The sequence below is a fragment of the Pseudophryne corroboree genome, chromosome 3 (genome assembly GCF_028390025.1).
Source record: "Pseudophryne corroboree isolate aPseCor3 chromosome 3, aPseCor3.hap2, whole genome shotgun sequence".
In the NCBI taxonomy this organism is placed as follows: Eukaryota; Metazoa; Chordata; class Amphibia; order Anura; family Myobatrachidae; genus Pseudophryne; species Pseudophryne corroboree.
Window position 1 is genome coordinate 412775183 of NC_086446.1, and position 20455 is coordinate 412795637.

The 20455-nt window shown below is 49.4% G+C and overlaps 1 protein-coding gene across 2 annotated transcripts in view; it reads left to right on the forward strand.

The window, feature by feature from the left end:
• The window catches only part of ZNF341 (zinc finger protein 341), a 156039-nt gene that overhangs the window by 7697 nt on the left and 127887 nt on the right, over window positions 1–20455 (forward strand). For both annotated transcript variants that reach the window (XM_063960219.1, XM_063960220.1), the window contains exon 2: window positions 14827–14937. In XM_063960219.1, coding sequence (XP_063816289.1) covers window positions 14827–14937 — 111 coding nt within the window. The remainder of the gene's footprint in view (window positions 1–14826; window positions 14938–20455) is intronic.

Consider the following 20455-nt stretch of genomic DNA (forward strand, 5'->3'; position numbering starts at 1 on the left):
CCGACGTCTCCCTCAGACAGGGAGGCAGTATTGGAAGCCATTCACAAGCTGTATTCCCAGCGGGTGATAATCAAGGTACCCCTCCTACAACAGGGAAAGGGGTACTATTCCACACTATTTGTGGTACCGAAGCCGGACGGCTCGGTGAGACCAATTTTAAACCTAAAATCCTTGAACACTTACATACAAAGGTTCAAATTCAAGATGGAGTCACTCAGAGCAGTGATTGCAAACCTGGAAGAAGGGGACTATATGGTGTCTCTGGACATCAAAGATGCTTACCTACATGTCCCAATTTACCCTTCTCACCAAGGGTACCTCAGGTTTGTGGTACAGAACTGTCACTATCAGTTTAAGACGCTGCCGTTTGGATTGTCCACGGCACCCAGGGTCTTGACCAAGGTAATGGCCGAAATGATGATACTCCTTCGAAGGAAGGGAGTTTTAGTTATCCCTTACTTGGACGATCTCCTGATAAGGGCAAGATCCAGGGAACAGTTGGAAGTCGGGGTAGCACTATCTCAGATAGTGCTGCGCCAGCACGGTTGGATTCTCAATATTCCAAAATCACAGCTGATCCCGACGACACGACTTCTATTCCTAGGGATGATCCTGGACACAGTCCAGAAAAAGGTGTTTCTCCCGGAGGAGAAAGCCAGGGAGTTATCCGAACTAGTCAGAAATCTCCTAAAACCAGGCCAAGTCTCAGTGCATCAATGCACAAGGGTCCTGGGAAAGATGGTGGCTTCTTACGAAGCAATCCCATTCGGCAGATTCCACGCAAGAACCTTCCAGTGGGATCTACTAGACAAATGGTCCGGGTCGCATCTTCAGATGCATCAGCGGATAATCTTGTCACCAAGGACAAGGGTGTCTCTCCTGTGGTGGTTGCAGAGTGCTCATCTTCTAGAGGGCCGCAGATTCGGCATTCAGGACTGGGTCCTGGTGACCGCGGATGCCAGCCTGAGAGGCTGGGGAGCAGTCACACAGGGAAGAAATTTCCAGGGCTTGTGGTCAAACCTGGAGACATTACTTCACATAAATATCCTGGAGCTAAGGGCCATCTACAATGCTCTAAGCCTAGCAAGACCTCTGCTTCAAGGTCAGCCGGTGCTGATCCAGTCAGACAACATCACGGCAGTCGCCCACGTAAACAGACAGGGCGGCACGAGAAGCAGGAGGGCAATGACAGAAGTTGCAAGGATTCTCCGCTGGGCGGAAAATCATGTGATAGCACTGTCAGCAGTGTTCATTCCGGGAGTGGACAACTGGGAAGCAGACTTCCTCAGCAGACACGACCTCCACCCGGGGGAGTGGGGACTTCACCCAGAAGTCTTCCACATGATTGTGAACCGTTGGGAAAAACCAAAGGTGGACATGATGGCGTCCCGCCTCAACAAAAAACTAGACAGGTATTGCGCCAGGTCAAGGGACCCTCAGGCAATAGCTGTGGACGCTCTGTTAACACCGTGGGTGTACCAGTCAGTGTATGTGTTCCCTCCTCTGCCTCTCATACCCAAGGTACTGAGAATCATAAGAAGGAGAGGAGTAAGGACTATACTCGTGGCTCCGGATTGGCCAAGAAGGACTTGGTACCCGGAACTTCAAGAGATGCTCACAGAGGACCTGTGGCCTCTACCTCTAAGAAAGGACCTGCTCCAGCAGGGACCCTGTCTGTTCCAAGACTTACCGCGGCTGCGTTTGACGGCATGGCGGTTGAACGCCGGATCCTGAAGGAAAAAGGCATTCCGGATGAAGTCATCCCTACCCTGATCAAAGCCAGGAAGGATGTAACCGTACAGCATTATCACCGTATTTGGCGTAAATATGTTGCGTGGTGCGAGGCCAGGAAGGCCCCTACAGAGGAATTTCAACTGGGTCGTTTCCTGCATTTCCTGCAAACAGGACTGTCTATGGGCCTAAAATTAGGGTCCATTAAGGTTCAAATTTCGGCCCTGTCGATTTTCTTCCAGAAAGAACTGGCTTCAGTTCCTGAAGTTCAGACGTTTGTCAAGGGGGTACTGCATATACAGCCTCCTTTTGTGCCTCCAGTGGCACCTTGGGATCTCAATGTTGTTTTGGGGTTCCTAAAATCACATTGGTTTGAACCACTCTCCACTGTAGACTTAAAATATCTCACTTGGAAAGTGGTAATGCTGTTAGCCCTGGCTTCAGCCAGGCGTGTCTCAGAATTGGCGGCTTTATCCTATAAAAGCCCTTACCTAATTTTTCATACGGACAGGGCAGAATTGAGGACTCGTCCTCAATTTCTCCCTAAGGTGGTTTCAGCGTTTCACTTGAACCAGCCTATTGTGGTACCTGCGGCTACTAGGGACTTGGAGGACTCCAAGTTGCTGGACGTAGTCAGGGCCCTGAAAATATATGTTTCCAGGACGGCTGGAGTCAGGAAATCTGACTCGCTGTTTATCCTGTATGCACCCAACAAGCTGGGTGCTCCTGCTTCTAAGCAAACTATTGCTCGTTGGATTTGTAGTACAATTCAGCTTGCACATTCTGTGGCAGGCCTGCCACAGCCAAAATCTGTAAAAGCCCATTCCACAAGGAAGGTGGGCTCATCTTGGGCGGCTGCCCGAGGGGTCTCGGCTTTACATCTTTGCCGAGCAGCTACTTGGTCAGGGGCAAACACGTTTGCTAAATTCTACAAATTTGATACCCTGGCTTTAGGAGGACCTTGAGTTCTCTCATTCGGTGCTGCAGAGTCATCCGCACTCTCCCGCCCGTTTGGGAGCTTTGGTATAATCCCCATGGTCCTTACGGAGTTCCCAGCATCCACTATGACGTCAGAGAAAATAAGAATTTACTTACCGATAATTCTATTTCTCGTAGTCCGTAGTGGATGCTGGGCGCCCATCCCAAGTGCGGATTGTCTGCAATACTTGTACATAGTTATTGTTACAAAAATCGGGTTATTATTGTTGTGAGCCATCTTTTCAGAGGCTCCTCTGTTATCATGCTGTTAACTGGGTTCAGATCACAGGTTGTACGGTGTGATTGGTGTGGCTGGTATGAGTCTTACCCGGGATTCAAAATCCTTCCTTATTGTGTACGCTTGTCCGGGCACAGTATCCTAACTGAGGCTTGGAGGAGGGTCATAGGGGGAGGAGCCAGTGCACACCAGGTAGTCCTAAAGCTTTTACTTTTGTGCCCAGTCTCCTGCGGAGCCGCTATTCCCCATGGTCCTTACGGAGTTCCCAGCATCCACTACGGACTACGAGAAATAGAATTATCGGTAAGTAAATTCTTATTATTTTGCCCAAATCTAACTCTCTCTGTACATGTTACATTTGCCCCACCTGCAGTGCACATAGGGGGTAATTCCAAGTTGATCGCAGCAGGAAATTTTTTAGCAGTTGGGCAAAACCATGGGGGTCATTCCGAGTTGTTCGCTCTGAAAAATTTTTCGCATCGCAGCGATTTTCCGCATAGTGCGCTGGCGCAATGTCCGCACTGCGACTGCACCAAGTAAATTTGCTATGCAGTTAGGTATTTTACTCACGGTTTTTTCTTCGTTCTGGTGATCGTAATGTGATTGACAGGAAGTGGGTGTTTCTGGGCGGAAACAGGCCGTTTTATGGGCGTGTGGGAAAAAACGCTACAGTTTCTGGGAAAAACGCGGGAGTGGCTGGAGAAACGGAGGAGTGTCTGGGCGAACGCTGGGTGTGTTTGTGACGTCAAACCAGGAACGACAAGCACTGAACTGATCGCAGATGCCGAGTAAGTTTCGAGTTACTCAGAAACTGCACAGAGATGTATTTTCGCAATAATGCGAATCTTTCGTTCGCAATTTTGATAAGCTAAGATTCACTCCCAGTAGGCGGCGGCTTAGCGTGTGCAATGCTGCTAAAAGCAGCTTGCGAGCGAACAACTCGGAATGACCCCCCATACAGCATATTCAGGCTCTGAATCACTGAAGGGTCACTGCTCACTTCAATTTGCAAGAGCCATTCCAAAGGACACATGTTATCACTACCCCCCACAAGAAATTTACTTCAAAGGCCTCTCACACTGAGATCTTTCACACCTACACAACAGGAATTGGATTCTAACACCTCTCCACAAGCCTGCTTTTGACTAAATCAGCAACAGAAAAAGCAGTTATTTTATTTACAGTATCACTTGTTTCAAATATACCCATTGTATTAAGGAGCAGCAATAGGTTACAGCAACAACGATTATAGCGATTACAATCTAAGATGGCGCCGCAGATGGCTGCCTCGGAGCTACGCAGCTCAGCCAAAATACCTGTTTCCCCTTGTTTTCCCTTGCCCTTGTCTACCCCACCGGTGACCAAATACAGCAGGGAAGCCCTCCTTAGTTGGAGCGCTCCCGAGGTGCTTACCACACGTTGGGGCCCGTCGGCGGGCAGATCAGCGGCCCTTGCAGCCCTCGCTGCCCTTGCTGCCCTGTGTGGCAAGGATGCAGACGTTGTGGACACCGAAGTGGATGACCAAGCAGCCGCGCCCCCCCGCAGCCCAGGTGGCGACTGGCGGATGGATCACCGGCCGCGGAAAGAGAATGACGGAGGCCCTCATGTCGGCCCTAGTAGAAGGACCTGGACTCGGAGGAGAGGCTGTCGCGCAGGCGCCCTAGTGAGGTGGCGGCGGCGAGGGCACCGGTCTGCACTACCCGCGATCCTGCTTTCTCTATCGTCCTAGTGGATGCTGGGGTTCCTGAAAGGACCATGGGGAATAGCGGCTCCGCAGGAGACAGGGCACAAAAGTAAAGCTTTCCGATCAGGTGGTGTGCACTGGCTCCTCCCCCTATGACCCTCCTCCAAGCCAGTTAGATTTTTGTGCCCGGCCGAGAAGGGTGCAATCTAGGTGGCTCTCCTAAAGAGCTGCTTAGAAAAGTTTAGCTTAGGTTTTTTATTTTACAGTGAGTCCTGCTGGCAACAGGATCACTGCAACGAGGGACTTAGGGGAGAAGAAGTGAACTCACCTGCGTGCAGGATGGATTGGCTTCTTGGCTACTGGACATCAGCTCCAGAGGGACGATCACAGGTACAGCCTGGATGGTCACCGGAGCCTTGCCGCCGGCCCCCTTGCAGATGCTGAAATAAGAAGAGGTCCAGAATCGGCGGCAGAAGACTCCTCAGTCTTCTAAAGGTAGCGCACAGCACTGCAGCTGTGCGCCATTTTCCTCTCAGCACACTTCACACGGCAGTCACTGAGGGTGCAGGGCGCTGGGAGGGGGGCGCCCTGGGAGGCAAATGAATACCTATTTTGGCTAAAAATACCTCACATATAGCCTCCGGAGGCTATATGGAGATATTTAACCCCTGCCAGAATCCGTTAAGAGCGGGAGACGAGGCCGCCGAAAAAGGGGCGGGGCCTATCTCCTCAGCACACAGCGCCATTTTCCCTCACAGAAAGGCTGGAGGGAAGGCTCCCAGGCTCTCCCCTGCACTGCACTACAGAAACAGGGTTAAAACAGAGAGGGGGGGCACTAATTTGGCGTTAGAAATATATAAAAAAGATGCTATAAGGGAAAACACTTATATAAGGTTGTCCCTATATAATTATAGCGTTTTTGGTGTGTGCTGGTAAACTCTCCCTCTGTCTCTCCAAAGGGCTAGTGGGTCCTGTCCTCTATCAGAGCATTCCCTGTGTGTGTGCTGTGTGTCGGTACGTGTGTGTCGACATGTATGAGGACGATGTTGGTGAGGAGGCGGAGCAATTGCCTGTAATGGTGATGTCACTCTCTAGGGAGTCGACACCGGAATGGATGGCTTATTTAGGGAATTACGTGATAATGTCAACACGCTGCAAGGTCGGTTGACGACATGAGACGGCCGACAAACAATTAGTACCGGTCCAGACGTCTCAAAAACACCGTCAGGGGTTTTAAAACGCCCGTTTACTTTAGTCGGTCGACACAGACACAGACAGGGACACTGAATCCAGTGTCGACGGTGAATAAACAAACGTATTCCTTATTAGGGCCACACGTTAAAGGCAATGAAGGAGGTGTTACATATTTCTGATACTACAAGTACCACAAAAGAGGGTATTATGTGGGATGTGAAAAAACTACCGTAGTTTTTCCTGAATCAGATAAATTAAATAAAGTGTGTGATGATGCGTGGGTTCCCCCCGATAGAAAATTATGGGCGGTATACCCTTTCCCGCCAGAAGTTAGGGCGCGTTGGGAAACACCCCTTAGGGTGGATAAGGCGCTCACACGCTTATCAAAACAAGTGGCGGTACCGTCTATAGATAGGGCCGTCCTCAAGGACCAGCTGACAGGAGGCTGGAAAATATCATAAAAAGTATATACACACATACTGGTGTTATACTGCGACCAGCGATCGCCTCAGCCTGGATGTGCAGAGCTGGGGTGGCTTGGTCGGATTCCCTGACTAAAAATATTGATACCCTTGACAGGGACAGTATTTTATTGACTATAGAGCATTTAAAGGATGCATTTCTATATATGCGAGATGCACAGAGGGATATTTGCACTCTGGCATCAAGAGTAAATGCGATGTCCATATCTGCCAGAAGATGTTATGGACACGACAGTGGTCAGGTGATGCAGATTCCAAACGGCACAAAGGTGTATTGCCGTATAAAGGAAGAGGAGTTATTTGGGGTCGGTCCATCGGACCTGGTGGCCACGGCAACTGCTGGAAAATCCGCCGTTTTTACCCTAAGTCACATCTCTGCAGAAAAAGACACCGTCTTTTCAGCCTCAGTCCTTTCGTCCCTATAAGATCATATCTGCCCAGGGATAGAGGAAAGGGAAGAAGACTGCAGCAGGCAGCCCATTCCCAGGAACAGAAGCGTTCCACCGCTTCTGACAAGTTCTCAGCATGGCGCTGAGACCGTACAGGACCCCTGGATCCTACAAGTAGTATCCCAGGGGTACAGATTGGAATGTCGAGACGTTTCCCCTTCGCAGGCTCCTGAAGTCTGCTTTACCAAGGTCTCCCTCCGACAAGGAGGCAGTATGGAAAAAAATTCACAAGCTGTATTCCCAGCAGGTGATAATTAAATTACCCCTCCTACTACAAGAAAAGGGGTATTATTCCACACTATATTGTGGTACTGAAGCCAGAAGGCTAGGTGAGACTTATTCTAAAAAATTTTTTGAACACTTACAAAGGTTCAAATCAAGATGGAGTCACTCAGAGCAGTGATAACGAACCAGGAAGAAGGGGACTATATAGTGTCCCGGGACATCAGGGATGCTTACCTCTATGTCCCAAATTTGCCCTTCTCACTAAGGGTACCTCAGGTTCGTGGTGCAGAACTGTCACTATCAGTTTCAGACGCTGCCGTTTGGATTGTCCACGGCACCCCGGGTCTTTACCAAGGTAATGGCCGAAATGATGATTCTTCTTCGAAGAAAAGGCGTCTTAATTATCCCTTACTTGGACGATCTCCTGATAAGGGCATAGTCCAGGGAACAGTTGGAGGTCGGAGTAGCACTATCTCGGATACTGCTACAACAGCACGGGTGGATTCTAAATATTCCAAAATCGCAGCTGATCCCGACGACACGTCTGCTGTGCCTAGGGATGATTCTGGACACAGTCCAGAAAAAGGTGTTTCTCCCGGAAGAGAAAGCCAGGGAGTTATCCGAGCTAGTCAGGAACCTCCTAAAAACAGTGCATCATTGCACAAGGGTCCTGGTAAAAATGGTGGCTTCCTACGAAGCAATTCCATTCGGCAGATTTCACGCAAGAACTTTTCAGTGGGATCTGCTGGACAAATGGTCCGGATCGCATCTTCAGATGCATCAGCGGATAACCCTATATCCAAGGACAAGGGTGTCTCTCCTGTGGTGGTTATAGAGTGCTCATCTTCTAGAGGGCCGCAGATTCGGCATTCAGGATTGGATGCTGGTGACCACGGAGCCCAGCCCGAGAGGCTGGGGAGCAGTCACACAAGGAAAAAATTTCCAGGGAGTGTGATCAAGTCTGGAGACTTTTCTCCACATAAATATACTGGAGCTAAGGGTAAATTTATAATGCTCTAAGCTTAGCAAGACCTCTGCTTCAAGGTCAGCCGGTATTGATCCAGTGGGAAAAACATCACGGCAGTCGCCCACGTAAACAGACAGGGCGACACAAGAAGCAGGAGGGCAATGGCAAAAACTGCAAGGACTTTTCGCTGGGCGGAAAATCATGTGATAGCACTGTCAGCAGTGTTTCATCCCGGGAATGGAAACTGGGAAGCAGACTTCCTCAGCAGGCACGACCTCCACCCGGGAGAGTGGAAACTTCATCGGGAAGTTTTTTCCACATGATTGTAAACCGTTGGGAAATACCAAAGGTGGACATGATGGCGTCCCGTCTGAACAAAAAACGGGACAGGTATTGCGCCAGGTCAAGAGACCCTCAGGCAATAGCTGTGGACGTTCTGGTAACACCGTGGGTGTACCAGTCGGTGTATGTGTTCCCTCCTCTGCTTCTCATACCTAAGGTGCTGAGAATTATAAGACGTAGAGGAGTAAGAACTATACTCATGGCTCCGGATTGGCCAAGAAGGACTTGGTACCCGGAACTTCAAGAGATGCTTACAGAGGTCTTATGGCCTCTGCCGCTAAGAAGGGACTTGCTTCAGCAAGCACCATGTCTGTTCCAAGACTTACCGCAGCTGCGTTTGTCGGCATGGCGGTGGAAAGCCGGATCCTAAGGGAAAAAGGCATTCCGGAAGAGGTCATTCCTACCCTGGTCAAAGCCAGAAAGGAGGTGACCGCACAACATTATCACCACATGTGGCGAAAATATGTTGCGTGGTGTGAGGCCAGGAAGGCCCCACAAAGAAATTTCAACTCGGTCGTTTCCTGCATTTCCTGCAAACAGGAGTGTCTATGGGCCTCAAATTGGGGTCCATTAAGGTTCAAATTTCGGCCCTGTCGATTTTCTTCCAGAAAGAATTGGCTTCAGTTCCTGAAGTCCAGAAGTTTGTCAAGGGAGTATTGCATATACAACCCCCTTTTGTGCCTCCAGTGGCACTGTGGGATCTCAACGTAGTTCTGGGATTCCTCAAATCACATTGGTTTAAAACCAGTCAAATCTGTGGATTTGAAGCATCTCACATGAAAAGTGACCATGCTCTTGGCCCTGGCCTGGACCAGGCGAGTGTCAAATTGGTGGTTTTTTCTCAAAAAAGCCCATATCTGTTTGTCCATTCGGACAGGGCAGAGCTGCGGACTCGTCCCCAGTTCTCTCCCTAAGGTGGTGTCAGTGTTTCACCTGAACCAGCTTATTGTGGTGCCTTGCACCTACTAGGGACTTGGAGGACTCCAAGTTGCTAGATGTTGTCAGGGCCCTGAAAATATGTTCCAGGACGGCTGGAGTCAGGAAAACTGACTTGCTGTTATCCTGTATGCACCCAACAAACTGGGTGCTCTTGCTTCTAAGCAGACTATTGCTAGTTGGATGTGTAATACAATTCAGCTTGCACATTCTGTGGCAGGCCTGCCACAGCCAAAATATGTAAATGCCCATTCCACAAGGAAGGTGGGCTCATCTTGGGCGGCTGCCCGAGGGGTCTCGGCTTTACAACTTTGCCGAGCAGCTACTTGGTCAGGGGCAAACACGTTTGCTAAATTCTACAAATTTGATACCCTGGCTAAGGAGGACCTGGAGTTCTCTCATTCGGTGCTGCAGAGTCATCCGCACTCTCCCGCCCGTTTGGGAGCTTTGGTATAATCCCCATGGTCCTTTCAGGAACCCCAGCATCCACTAGGACGATAGAGAAAATAAGAATTTACTTACCGATAATTCTATTTCTCGGAGTCCGTAGTGGATGCTGGGCGCCCATCCCAAGTGCGGATTATCTGCAATACTTGTACATGGTTACAAAAATCGGGTTATTATTGTTATGAGCCATCTTTTCAGAGGCTCCGCTGTTATCATACTGTTAACTGGGTTTAGATCACAAGTTGTACGGTGTGATTGGTGTGGCTGGTATGAGTCTTACCCGGGATTCAAAATTCCTCCCTTATTGTGTACGCTCGTCCGGGCACAGTACCTAACTGGCTTGGAGGAGGGTCATAGGGGGAGGAGCCAGTGCACACCACCTGATCGGAAAGCTTTACTTTTGTGCCCTGTCTCCTGCGGAGCCGCTATTCCCCATGGTCCTTTCAGGAACCCCAGCATCCACTACGGACTCCGAGAAATAGAATTATCGGTAAGTAAATTCTTATTTTCGAATGTGCGCTCACTGGCAAACAAGTTCGACTAATTGTCCCTCCTTCTGGGCAGCGCAGGGTCAGGCATTACAGGGTCATCTATCCTCTGCTTTACGGAGACGTGGCTGGACGACCATATTGCGGACAACCCGATGTCTCTGCCGGGCTTCAGTCTCTTCAGGGCCGATCGCTCCATGGTTCTCTCAGGAAAAACGAAGGGTGGTGGCATCTGCTTCTACATCAACGACGGATGGTGCACCAATGTCACGATCATAGGCAAATCATGCAGCCATCACCTGGAGATGCTGAGTATCAACTGCAACCCCTTCTATTCCCCCCGGGAATTTGCCTCAATTGTCCTTGTGGGAGTGTACATCCCCCCCCTCGCCTGCGCGAACGAAGCCCTGCACCACCTGGCCATATGTATATCCGACATAGAACAAAAACACCCAGACTCTCTGCTTATAGTACTGGGTGACTTCAACAGAACTAACCTGAGCAAGGAGCTACCTAAGTACAAACAACAAGTCACGTGTCCCACTAGGGAAGGGCGCACCCTTGATCACTGCTACACTACCCTCAAGTCTGCCTTCCGGACTATCCCGCGTGCTGCACTCGGCCTATCTGACCACTGCCTCGTCCACCTACTCCCTACCTATACACAGAAGCTGAGAGCAGTTAAGCCTGTCGTTAAGACTGTCAAGAAATGGACCAATGAGGCCAAGATGAAGCTCCAGGCCTGCTTTGACTGCACGGAATGGGGGGTCTTTGAAGCCTCGGCAACCGACCTGAATGACTTGACAGACACTGTCACATCCTACATCAGCTACTGTGAGGACATGTGTGTACCTACCAAGACTTACCGCATTTACAACAACAACAAGCCCTGGTTCAATGCCCAGCTCAGGCAACTTCGTCGAGCCAAAGAGGAGGCCTATAGCAGCGGTGACAGAGCACTATACAACCGTACTAGGAACTCTCTGACTAAAGGAATTAGGCTAGCAAAAAAGCGGTTCTCGGACAAGCTGACAAACGATCTCTCCACCAATGACCCCGTATCTGTATGGAAAGGAATGCAATCCATAACCAACTATAGGAAAACATCAAAGTCCACCGCCATGCACCAAGACCTTGCAGATGAACTGAACCACTTTTATTGCAGGTTCGCAAAAGAAGTCCCCTGCAACCCAAACAATCACCTCTACGATGCCCCGAACACCGACGGCCAACCCCAGGCACTGCAAGTCACCCAAGAAGAGGTGGAGGCATTGTTCAAAAGGACCAAAACCAGGAAAGCTCCGGGTCCTGACGGAGTGTCACCATCTGCCCTAAGAGCATGTGCGGGTCAGCTCGCCCCCATATTCACCAAGATCTTCAATAAATCGCTGGAGCTACAGAAAGTCCCTTCCTGCCTCAAAAGGTCTACTATAGTCCCGGTCCCCAAGAAACCCACTATCACGAACCTGAACGACTACAGGCCGATAGCACTGACGTCTGTGGTCATGAAAACGTTCGAGCGTCTGGTTTTGAATCACCTGAAAACTGTTACTGGCCCCCAACTGGACCCCCTGCAGTTCGCCTATCGCTCGAATCGGTGTGTCGAGGATGCAGTCAACCTGGGCCTGCACTACATTCTACAGCACCTAGACATTCCCGGTACCTACGCGAGGGTCCTGTTTGTCGATTTCAGCTCGGCCTTCAATACAATCGTCCCCAGCATCCTCCACCCCAAATTACTTCGCCTAGGGGTCCCAGAAGCTACCTGTTCCTGGATAATAGACTTCCTGACAGATAGGACACAGGTGGTGAAAGCGGGGGAATTCACCTCTCAAGCGCGGTCCATCAGTACAGGGGCCCCTCTCACCCCTGCTCTTCTCCCTGTACACAAATGACTGTACCTCAGAGGCGCAATCAGTAAGGATCATCAAAATCGCCGATGACACCACTGTCATCGGCCTCATCAAGGATGGGGACGAATCGGCCTATAGACGGGAAGTAGACCGGCTGGCCCAGTGGTGCATCCACAACAACCTTGACCTCAACCCCCTCAAAACTGTCGAGATGATAGTGGACTTCAGGAAGAAGTCATCTAGTGCACCTCCGCTAACGATTGCTGACAGTGTGGTATCGCTAGTGGACTCCTTCAAGTTTCTAGGGACCACAATCTCCAGGGACCTTAAATGGGGGTCCAACACTGACGCCACTGTTGGGAAAGCGCAGCAGAGGTTGTTCTTCCTCAGGCAACTAAAGAAGTTCAACATCCCACAGAAGCTCCTGCTCCTCTTCTACTCCGCGATTGTGGAGTCGGTACTGTGCTCCTCGATACTCGTATGGTACAGCTCCGCCAGCGCGAGGGACATATGCAGGCTCCAAAAGGTGGTCAGAACCGCAGAGAAGATCATCGGGGCCGACCTTCCCTCAGTCCAGGACCTGTACTTGTCCAGAGCTAAAAAGCGGGCAATGAAGATAGTAAAAGACCAGCTACACCCCGGCCACAGCATGTTTAACTTGCTTCCTTCAGGCAGGCGTTACAGGGCTGTCCCCGCCAGATCCACCAGAAGCCTCAAAAGTTTCTTTCCCCAAGCTGTCCGCCTGCTGAACTCCTGAACATTGACTGACTAGACGTACATGTAACTAACTTGTGTCCCTACGGTATACCTATCTGTGTAACTTTACTTGCCCACACACACACACACACACACACACACACACACACACACACACACACACACACACACACACACACACACACACACACACACACACACACACACACACACACACACACACACACACACACACACCTGCTTACCTGTTACCTACTTGGCTGTTGTATAGCAAACCGAAGACAAATTTCTAGTATACGTAAGTATACCTGGCCAATAAAGCTGATTCTGATTCTGATTCTGATGTGCACTGCAGGGGAGGCAGATATAACACGTGCAGAGAGAGTTAGGGTGCATACACACGGTGAGATTCGGACTTATCCGATTCTCACCGTGCGACAGGGGGCCGGGTCGGCACTTAGCCAGTATCGCAAGCACATAATGAGTGTGCTTGCGATGCTGGCTATGTGCGATGTCAATCCTGACTATCTCTTCTATAGAGATAGCCAGGATTGACTTGCCTGCACAGCCTATTTTTTCTGCCGATGCCGACCGCGCGGGGCCGCGCATCGGATCGGGATCGCAAGGTGACTGTCACCTTGCGATCTGCACTATCTTTTCTTCCGATTCTGACTATATAGTCAGAATCTGAAGAAAATATCTTACCGTGTGTACACACCTTAAGATTTGGGTGGGTTATTTTGTTTCTGTGCAGGGTAAATACTGGTTGCTTTATTTTTACACTGCAATTTAGATTGCAGATTGAACTCACCACACCCAAATCTATCTCTCTCTGCACATGTTATATCTGCCCCACCTGCAGTGCACATGGTTTTGCCCAACTGCTACAAAATTTCCTGCTGCGATCAACTTGGAATTACCCCCATAGTTTTTCTCATTAGAGAAAGATTTTGCTTTTGCGATCCATGCTGAACCAGGCCCATAATGCAGCTTCCATTTACTAACAATAAATCCAACAGTGCTTACTGGGATAGCATAACACTTGGATATTATTTTGTAGCTCTTTTCTATCTAGTGCATGTCTATAACGTTATCTTTCATTTTCTTAGCATGCTCTTTGGTCTTCATTGTCACAGCTTTCCATTAGATTCACAGTATAACCAAAGTTATTCGAATTAGGGTGTCTTCTATCTTAAAAAGCTGATCTTTTTAATGCATCACATGCAGAGGCTAATTGAAAGACATTTGTTAGGGCAATAGCTTTGATCTGTGTAAACTTGGAGCTTCCACTGTACAAGAGTTGAATACTTATGGAAACAGCAGTTTTCCAGTTTATTGTTTTTGTAAAAGAATAATAAATGATGGGGGTTATTCAGGTTGGATTGCAGATTCTGCTAAAAAGCTATCAGCGCGCTGGCAGGGAGCTACTCATCAGGTACAAAAGCAACGCCGCCGCATGATGCTTTTGTACCTGTGTGTGTGTGTGTGTGTGTGTGTGTGTGTGTGTGGGGGGGGGGGGGGGGGGTCAGGCCTGACATGCGGGGCGGACTAGCCCTGTGCTGGGCGTCCCCCCGCATGTCTGTGAAACTGATTGTAGATGTGCTAAATTTAGCACATCTATGATCAGATCTGAATTAGGCCCAATGACCAGTGCAGTCTCTTCAAAGGGGGTTAGAGAGTGGTGGTCCCTGATCTCCACCATTCAGATATTTTCTCTACAGTATTATTTATTTATTAACATTGTTTTTCCCCCATATATCTCTTATGTCAGAGCTTCCCAAACAAAGTCCTGAAGCCACCATAACAGTCCAGGTTTTAAGGATAGCCATGGCTGAGCACCGATGGTTAAATCAAATTGATTGAGGTACTAATTAAGTCACCTTTACCCAATCTTGGTTATCCTTAATACCTGAACCATTAGGGTGCCTTTGGCGACTGCGTTTGGGAACCTCTGTCGTATGTAATTGTGCATTGGCACTTGTTAGCTCTATGGTTTTTTATTACTCTACCAGTGACATGTATCTCATATATAACATTGCCACTCCCACAGGCCAGTGCTGGAAACTATGTGAAAACCCTGTTTCTTTTTTCCTAGGGATGGACAACCAGACAGTCCTAGCAGTTCAGTCCTTGCTGGATGGTCAGGGTGGTGTATCGGACCACACAGGCCAAAATGTTAACAGTTCTGGATCCATTCATGGACTTGGTATGGATAATTTATTTATTTTACCTGTGGTCTCCAGTTATCAGAATAGGCACAATAAAATATTGTACCTTTCATTAGCTCCTCCAAGTTGAGGGCAGGACTGAATGTTTAATCAGCTGAGGATGTGTCTCTATTGTACGGAGGCCTTAGCTTGTTCTTAAGGTTATTATACCAGGGGTTACAGTGTCATTGCCTTTTTAACACGTGTATTATCTTACATTCTGAAGATAAATTGTATCCACCAAAATACAAATATGAAGGCTATCTTATTCAATGGTATTGGTTTGTTTTCTATATTCATTTCTCTGACGTCCTAGTGGATGCTGGGACTCCGTCAGGACCATGGGGAATAGCGGCTCCGCAGGAGACAGGGCACAAAAGTAAAAGCTTTAGGATCAGGTGGTGTGCACTGGCTCCTCCCCCTATGACCCTCCTCCAAGCCCCAGTTAGGTTTTTGTGCCCGTCCGAGCAGGGTGCAATCTAGGTGGCTCTCATAAAGAGCTGCTTAGAGTAAAAGTTTTGATAGGTTTCTTATTTTCAGTGAGTCCTGCTGGCAACAGGCTCACTGCAACGAGGGACCTAGGGGAGAAGAAGTGAACTCACCTGCGTGCAGGATGGATTTGCTTCTTAGGCTACTGGACACTAGCTCCAGAGGGACGATCACAGGTACAGCCTGGATGGGTCACCGGAGCCGCGCCGCCGACCCCCTTGCAGATGCCGAAGTAAGAAGAGGTCCAGAAACCGGCGGCTGAAGGCTTTTCAGTCTTCATGAGGTAGCGCACAGCACTGCAGCTGTGCGCCATTGCTCTCACACACTTCACACCAACGGTCACTGAGGGTGCAGGGCGCTGGGGGGGGCGCCCTGGGCAGCAATGTTAATACCTTTTCTGGCTAAAAAGAATACATCACATATAGTCCCTGAGGCTATATGGATGTATTTCACCCCTGCCAGGTCTCAGAAAAACCGGGAGAAGAGCCCGCCGGAATAGGGGGCGGGGCCTATCTCCTCAGCACACAGCGCCATTTTCCCTCACAGAACTGCTGGTGGGAAGGCTCCCAGGCTCTCCCCTGCACTGCACTACAGAAACAGGGTTAAAACAGAGAGGGGGGGGCACTTATTGGCGATATGATTATATATTAAGATGCTATAAGGGAAAACACTTATATAAAGGTTGTCCCTGTATAATTATAGCGTTTTGGTGTGTGCTGGCAAACTCTCCCTCTGTCTCCCCAAAGGGCTAAGTGGGGTCCTGTCCTCTATCAGAGCATTCCCTGTGTGTGTGCTGTGTGTCGGTACGTGTGTGTCGACATGTATGAGGACGATGTTGGTGAGGAGGCGGAGCAATTGCCTGTAATGGTGATGTCACTCTCTAGGGAGTCGACACCGGAATGGATGGCTTATTTAAGGAATTACGTGATAATGTCAACACGCTTCAAGGTCGGTTGACGACATGAGACGGCCGGCAAACAAATTAGTACCTGTCCAGGCGTCTCAAACACCGTCAGGGGCTTTAAAACGCCCATTTACCTCAGTCGGTCGACATAGACACAGACACGGACACTGACTCCAGTGTCGACGGTGAAGAAACAAACGTATTTTCCTTTAGGGCCACACGTTACATGTTAAGGGCAATGAAGGAGGTGTTACATATTTCTGATACTACAAGTACCACAAAAAAGGGTATTATGTGGGTGTGAAAAAACTACATGTAGTTTTCCTGAATCAGATAAATTAAATGAAGTGTGTGATGATGCGTGGGTTTCCCCCGATAGAAAATTATTGGCGGTATACCCTTTCCCGCCAGAAGTTAGGGCGCGTTGGGAAACACCCCTTAGGGTGGATAAGGCGCTCACACGCTTATCAAAACAAGTGGCGTTACCGTCTCCAGATACGGCCGCCCTCAAGGAGCCAGCTGATAGGAGGCTGGAAAATATCCTAAAAAGTATATACACACATACTGGTGTTATACTGCGACCAGCTATCGCCTCAGCCTGGATGTGCAGCGCTGGGGTGGCTTGGTCGGATTCCCTGACTGAAAATATTGATACCCTTGACAGGGACAGTATTTTATTGACTATAGAGCACAGAGAGATATTTGCACTCTGGCATCAAGAGTAAGTGCGATGTCCATATCTGCCAGAAGATGTTTATGGACACGACAGTGGTCAGGTGATGCATATTCCAAACGGCACATGGAAGTATTGCCGTATAAAGGGGAGGAGTTATTTGGGGTCGGTCCATCGGACCTGGTGGCCACGGCAACAGCTGGAAAATCCACCTTTTTTACCCTAAGTCACATCTCAGCAGAAAAAGACACCGTCTTTTCAGCCTCAGTCCTTTCGTCCCCATAAGGGCAAGCGGGCAAAAGGCCAGTCATATCTGCCCAGGGATAGAGGAAAGGAAAGAAGACTGCAGCAGGCAGCCCATTCCCAGGAACAGAAGCCTTCCACCGCTTCTGCCAAGTCCTCAGCATGACGCTGGGGCCGTACAGGACCCCTGGATCCTACAAGTAGTATCCCAGGGGTAAAGATTGGAAATTCGAGACGTCTCCCCCTCGCAGGTTCCTGAAGTCTGCTTTACCAACGTCTCCCTCCGACAGGGAGGCATTATTGGAAACAATTCCCAAGCTGTATTCCCAGCAGGTGATAATCAAAGTACTCCTCCTACAACAAGGAAAGGGGTATTATTCCACACTATATTGTGGTACTGAAGCCAGACGGCTCGGTGAGACCTATTCTAAATCTGAAATATTTGAACACTTACATACAAAGGTTCAAATGGAGTCACTCAGAGCAGTGATAGCGAACCAGGAAGAAGGGGACTTTATGGTGTCCCGGGACATCAGGGATGCTTCCTCCATGTCCCAATTTGCCCTTCTCACTAAGGGTACCTCAGGTTCGTAGTACAGAACTGTCACTATCAGTTTCAGACGATGCCGGTTGGATTGTCCACGGCACCCCGGGTCTTTACCAAGGTAATGGCCGAAATGATGATTCTTCTTCAAAGAAAATGGACGATATCCTGATAAGGGCAAGGTCCAGAGAACAGTTGGAGGTCGGAGTAGCACTATCTCAAGTAGTTCTACGACAGCATGGGTGGATTCTAAATATTCCAAAACCGCAGCTGTTTCCGACGACAATTTGCTGTTCCTAGGGATGATTCTGGACACAGTCCAGAAAAGGGTGTTACTCCCGGAGAAGAAAGCAAGGGAGTTATCCGAGCTAGTCAGGAACCTCCTAAAACCAGGAACAGTGTCAGTGCATCATTGCACAAGGGTCCTGGGAAAAATGGTGGCTTCTTACGAAGCGATTCCATTCGGCAGATTTCACGCAAGACTTTTCAGTGGGATCTGCTGGAAAAATGGTCCGGATCGCATCTTCAGATGCATCAGCGGATAACCCTGTCTCCAAGGACAAGGGTGTTTCTTCTGCGGTGGCTGCAGAGTGCTCATCTACTAAAGGGCCGCAGATTCGGCATTCAGGACTGGGTCCTGGTGACCACGGATGCCAGCCAGAGAGGCTGGGGAGCAGTCACACAGGGAAAAAATTTCCAGGGAGTGTGATCAAGTCTGGAGACTTCTCTCCACATAAAACAATGCTCTAAGCTTAGCAAGACCTCTGCTTCAAGGTCAGCCGGTATTGATCCAGTGGGACAACACCACGGCTGTCGCCCACGTAAACAGACAGGGCGGCACAAGAAGCAAGAGGGAAATGGCAGAAACTGCAAAGATTCTTCGCTGGGCGGAAAATCATGGGATAGCACTGTCAGCAGTGTTCATTCCGGGAGTGGAAAACTGGGAAGCAGATTTCCTCAGCAGGCACGACCTCCACCCGGGAGAGTGGGGACTTCATCGGGAAGTCTTCCACATGATTGTTGGGAAAGACCAAAGGTGGACATGATGGCGTCCCGCCTGAACACAAGAGACCCTCAGGCAATAGCTGTGGACGTTCTGGTAACACAGTGGGTGTACCAGTCGGTGTATGTGTTCCCTCCTCTGCTTATCATACCCAAGGTACTGAGAATTATAAGACGTAGAGGAGTAAGAACTATACTCGTGGCTCCGGATTGGCCAAGAAGGACTTGGTACCCTGAACTTCAAGAAATGCTCACAGAGGACTCATGGCCTCTGCCGCTAAGAAGGGACTTGCTTCAGCAAGTACCATGTCTGTTCCAAGACTTACCGCGGCTGCGTTTGACGGCATGGCGGTGGAACGCCGGATCCTAAGGGAAAAAGGCATTCCGGAAGAGGTCATTCCTACCCTGGTCAAAGCCAGGAAGGAGGTGACCGCACAACATTATCACCACATGTGGCGAAAATATGTTGCGTGGTGTGAGGCCAGGAAGGCCCCACGAAGAAATTTCAACTCGGTCGATTCCTGCATTTCCTGCAAACAGGAGTGTCTATGGGCCTCAAATTGGGGTCCATTAAGGTTCAAATTTCAGCCCTGTCAATTTTCTTCCAAAAAGAATTGGCTTCACTTCCTGAAGTCCAGAAGTTTGTCAAGGGAGTACTGCATATACAACCCCCTTTTGTGCCTCCAGTGGCACTGTGGGATCTCAACGTAGTTCTGGGATTCCTCAAATCACATTTTAAACCGCTCAAATCTGTGGATTTGAAATATCTCACATGAAAAGTGACCATGCGGTTGGCCCTGGCCTCGGCCAGGCGAGTGTCAGAATTGGTGGCTCTGTCTCACAAAAGCCCATATCTGATTGTCCATTCGGACAGGGCAGAGCTGCGGACTCGTCCCCAGTTTCTCCCTAAGGTGGTGTCAGCGTTTCACCTGAACCAGTTTATTGTGGTACCTGCGGCTATTTGGGACTTGGAGGACTCCAAGTTGCTAGATGTTGTCAGGGCCCTGAAAATATAGGTTTCCAGGACGGCTGGAGTCAGGAAAACTGACTTGCTGTTATCCTGTATGCACCCAACAAACTGGGTGCTCTTGCTTCTAAGCCAGGCCTGGCCAACCTGTGGCTCTCCAGATGTTGTAAAACTACACATCCCAGCATGCCCTGCCACAGTTTTAGCCTTCCCTAATAGCAAAACTGTAGCAAAGCATGATGGGACTTGTAGTTTTACAACAGCTGGAGAGCCACAGGTTGGCCAGGCCTGTTCTAAGCAGACGATTGCTAGTTGGATGTGTAGTACAATTCAGCTTGCACATTCTGTGGCAGGCCTGCCACAGCCAAAATATGTAAATGCCCTTTTCACAAGGAAGGTGGGCTCATCTTGGGCGGCTGCCCGAGGGGTCTCGGCTTTACAACTTTGCCGAGCTGCTACTTGGTCAGGAGCAAACACGTTTGCAAAATTCTACAAATTTGATACCCTGGCTGAGGAGGACCTGGAGTTCTCTCATTCGGTGCTGCAGAGTCATCCGCACTCTCCCGCCCGTTTGGGAGCTTTGGTATAATCCCCATGGTCCTGACGGAGTCCCAGGATCCACTAGGACGTCAGAGAAAATAAGAATTTACTTACCGATAATTCTATTTCTCGTAGTCCGTAGTGGATGCTGGGCG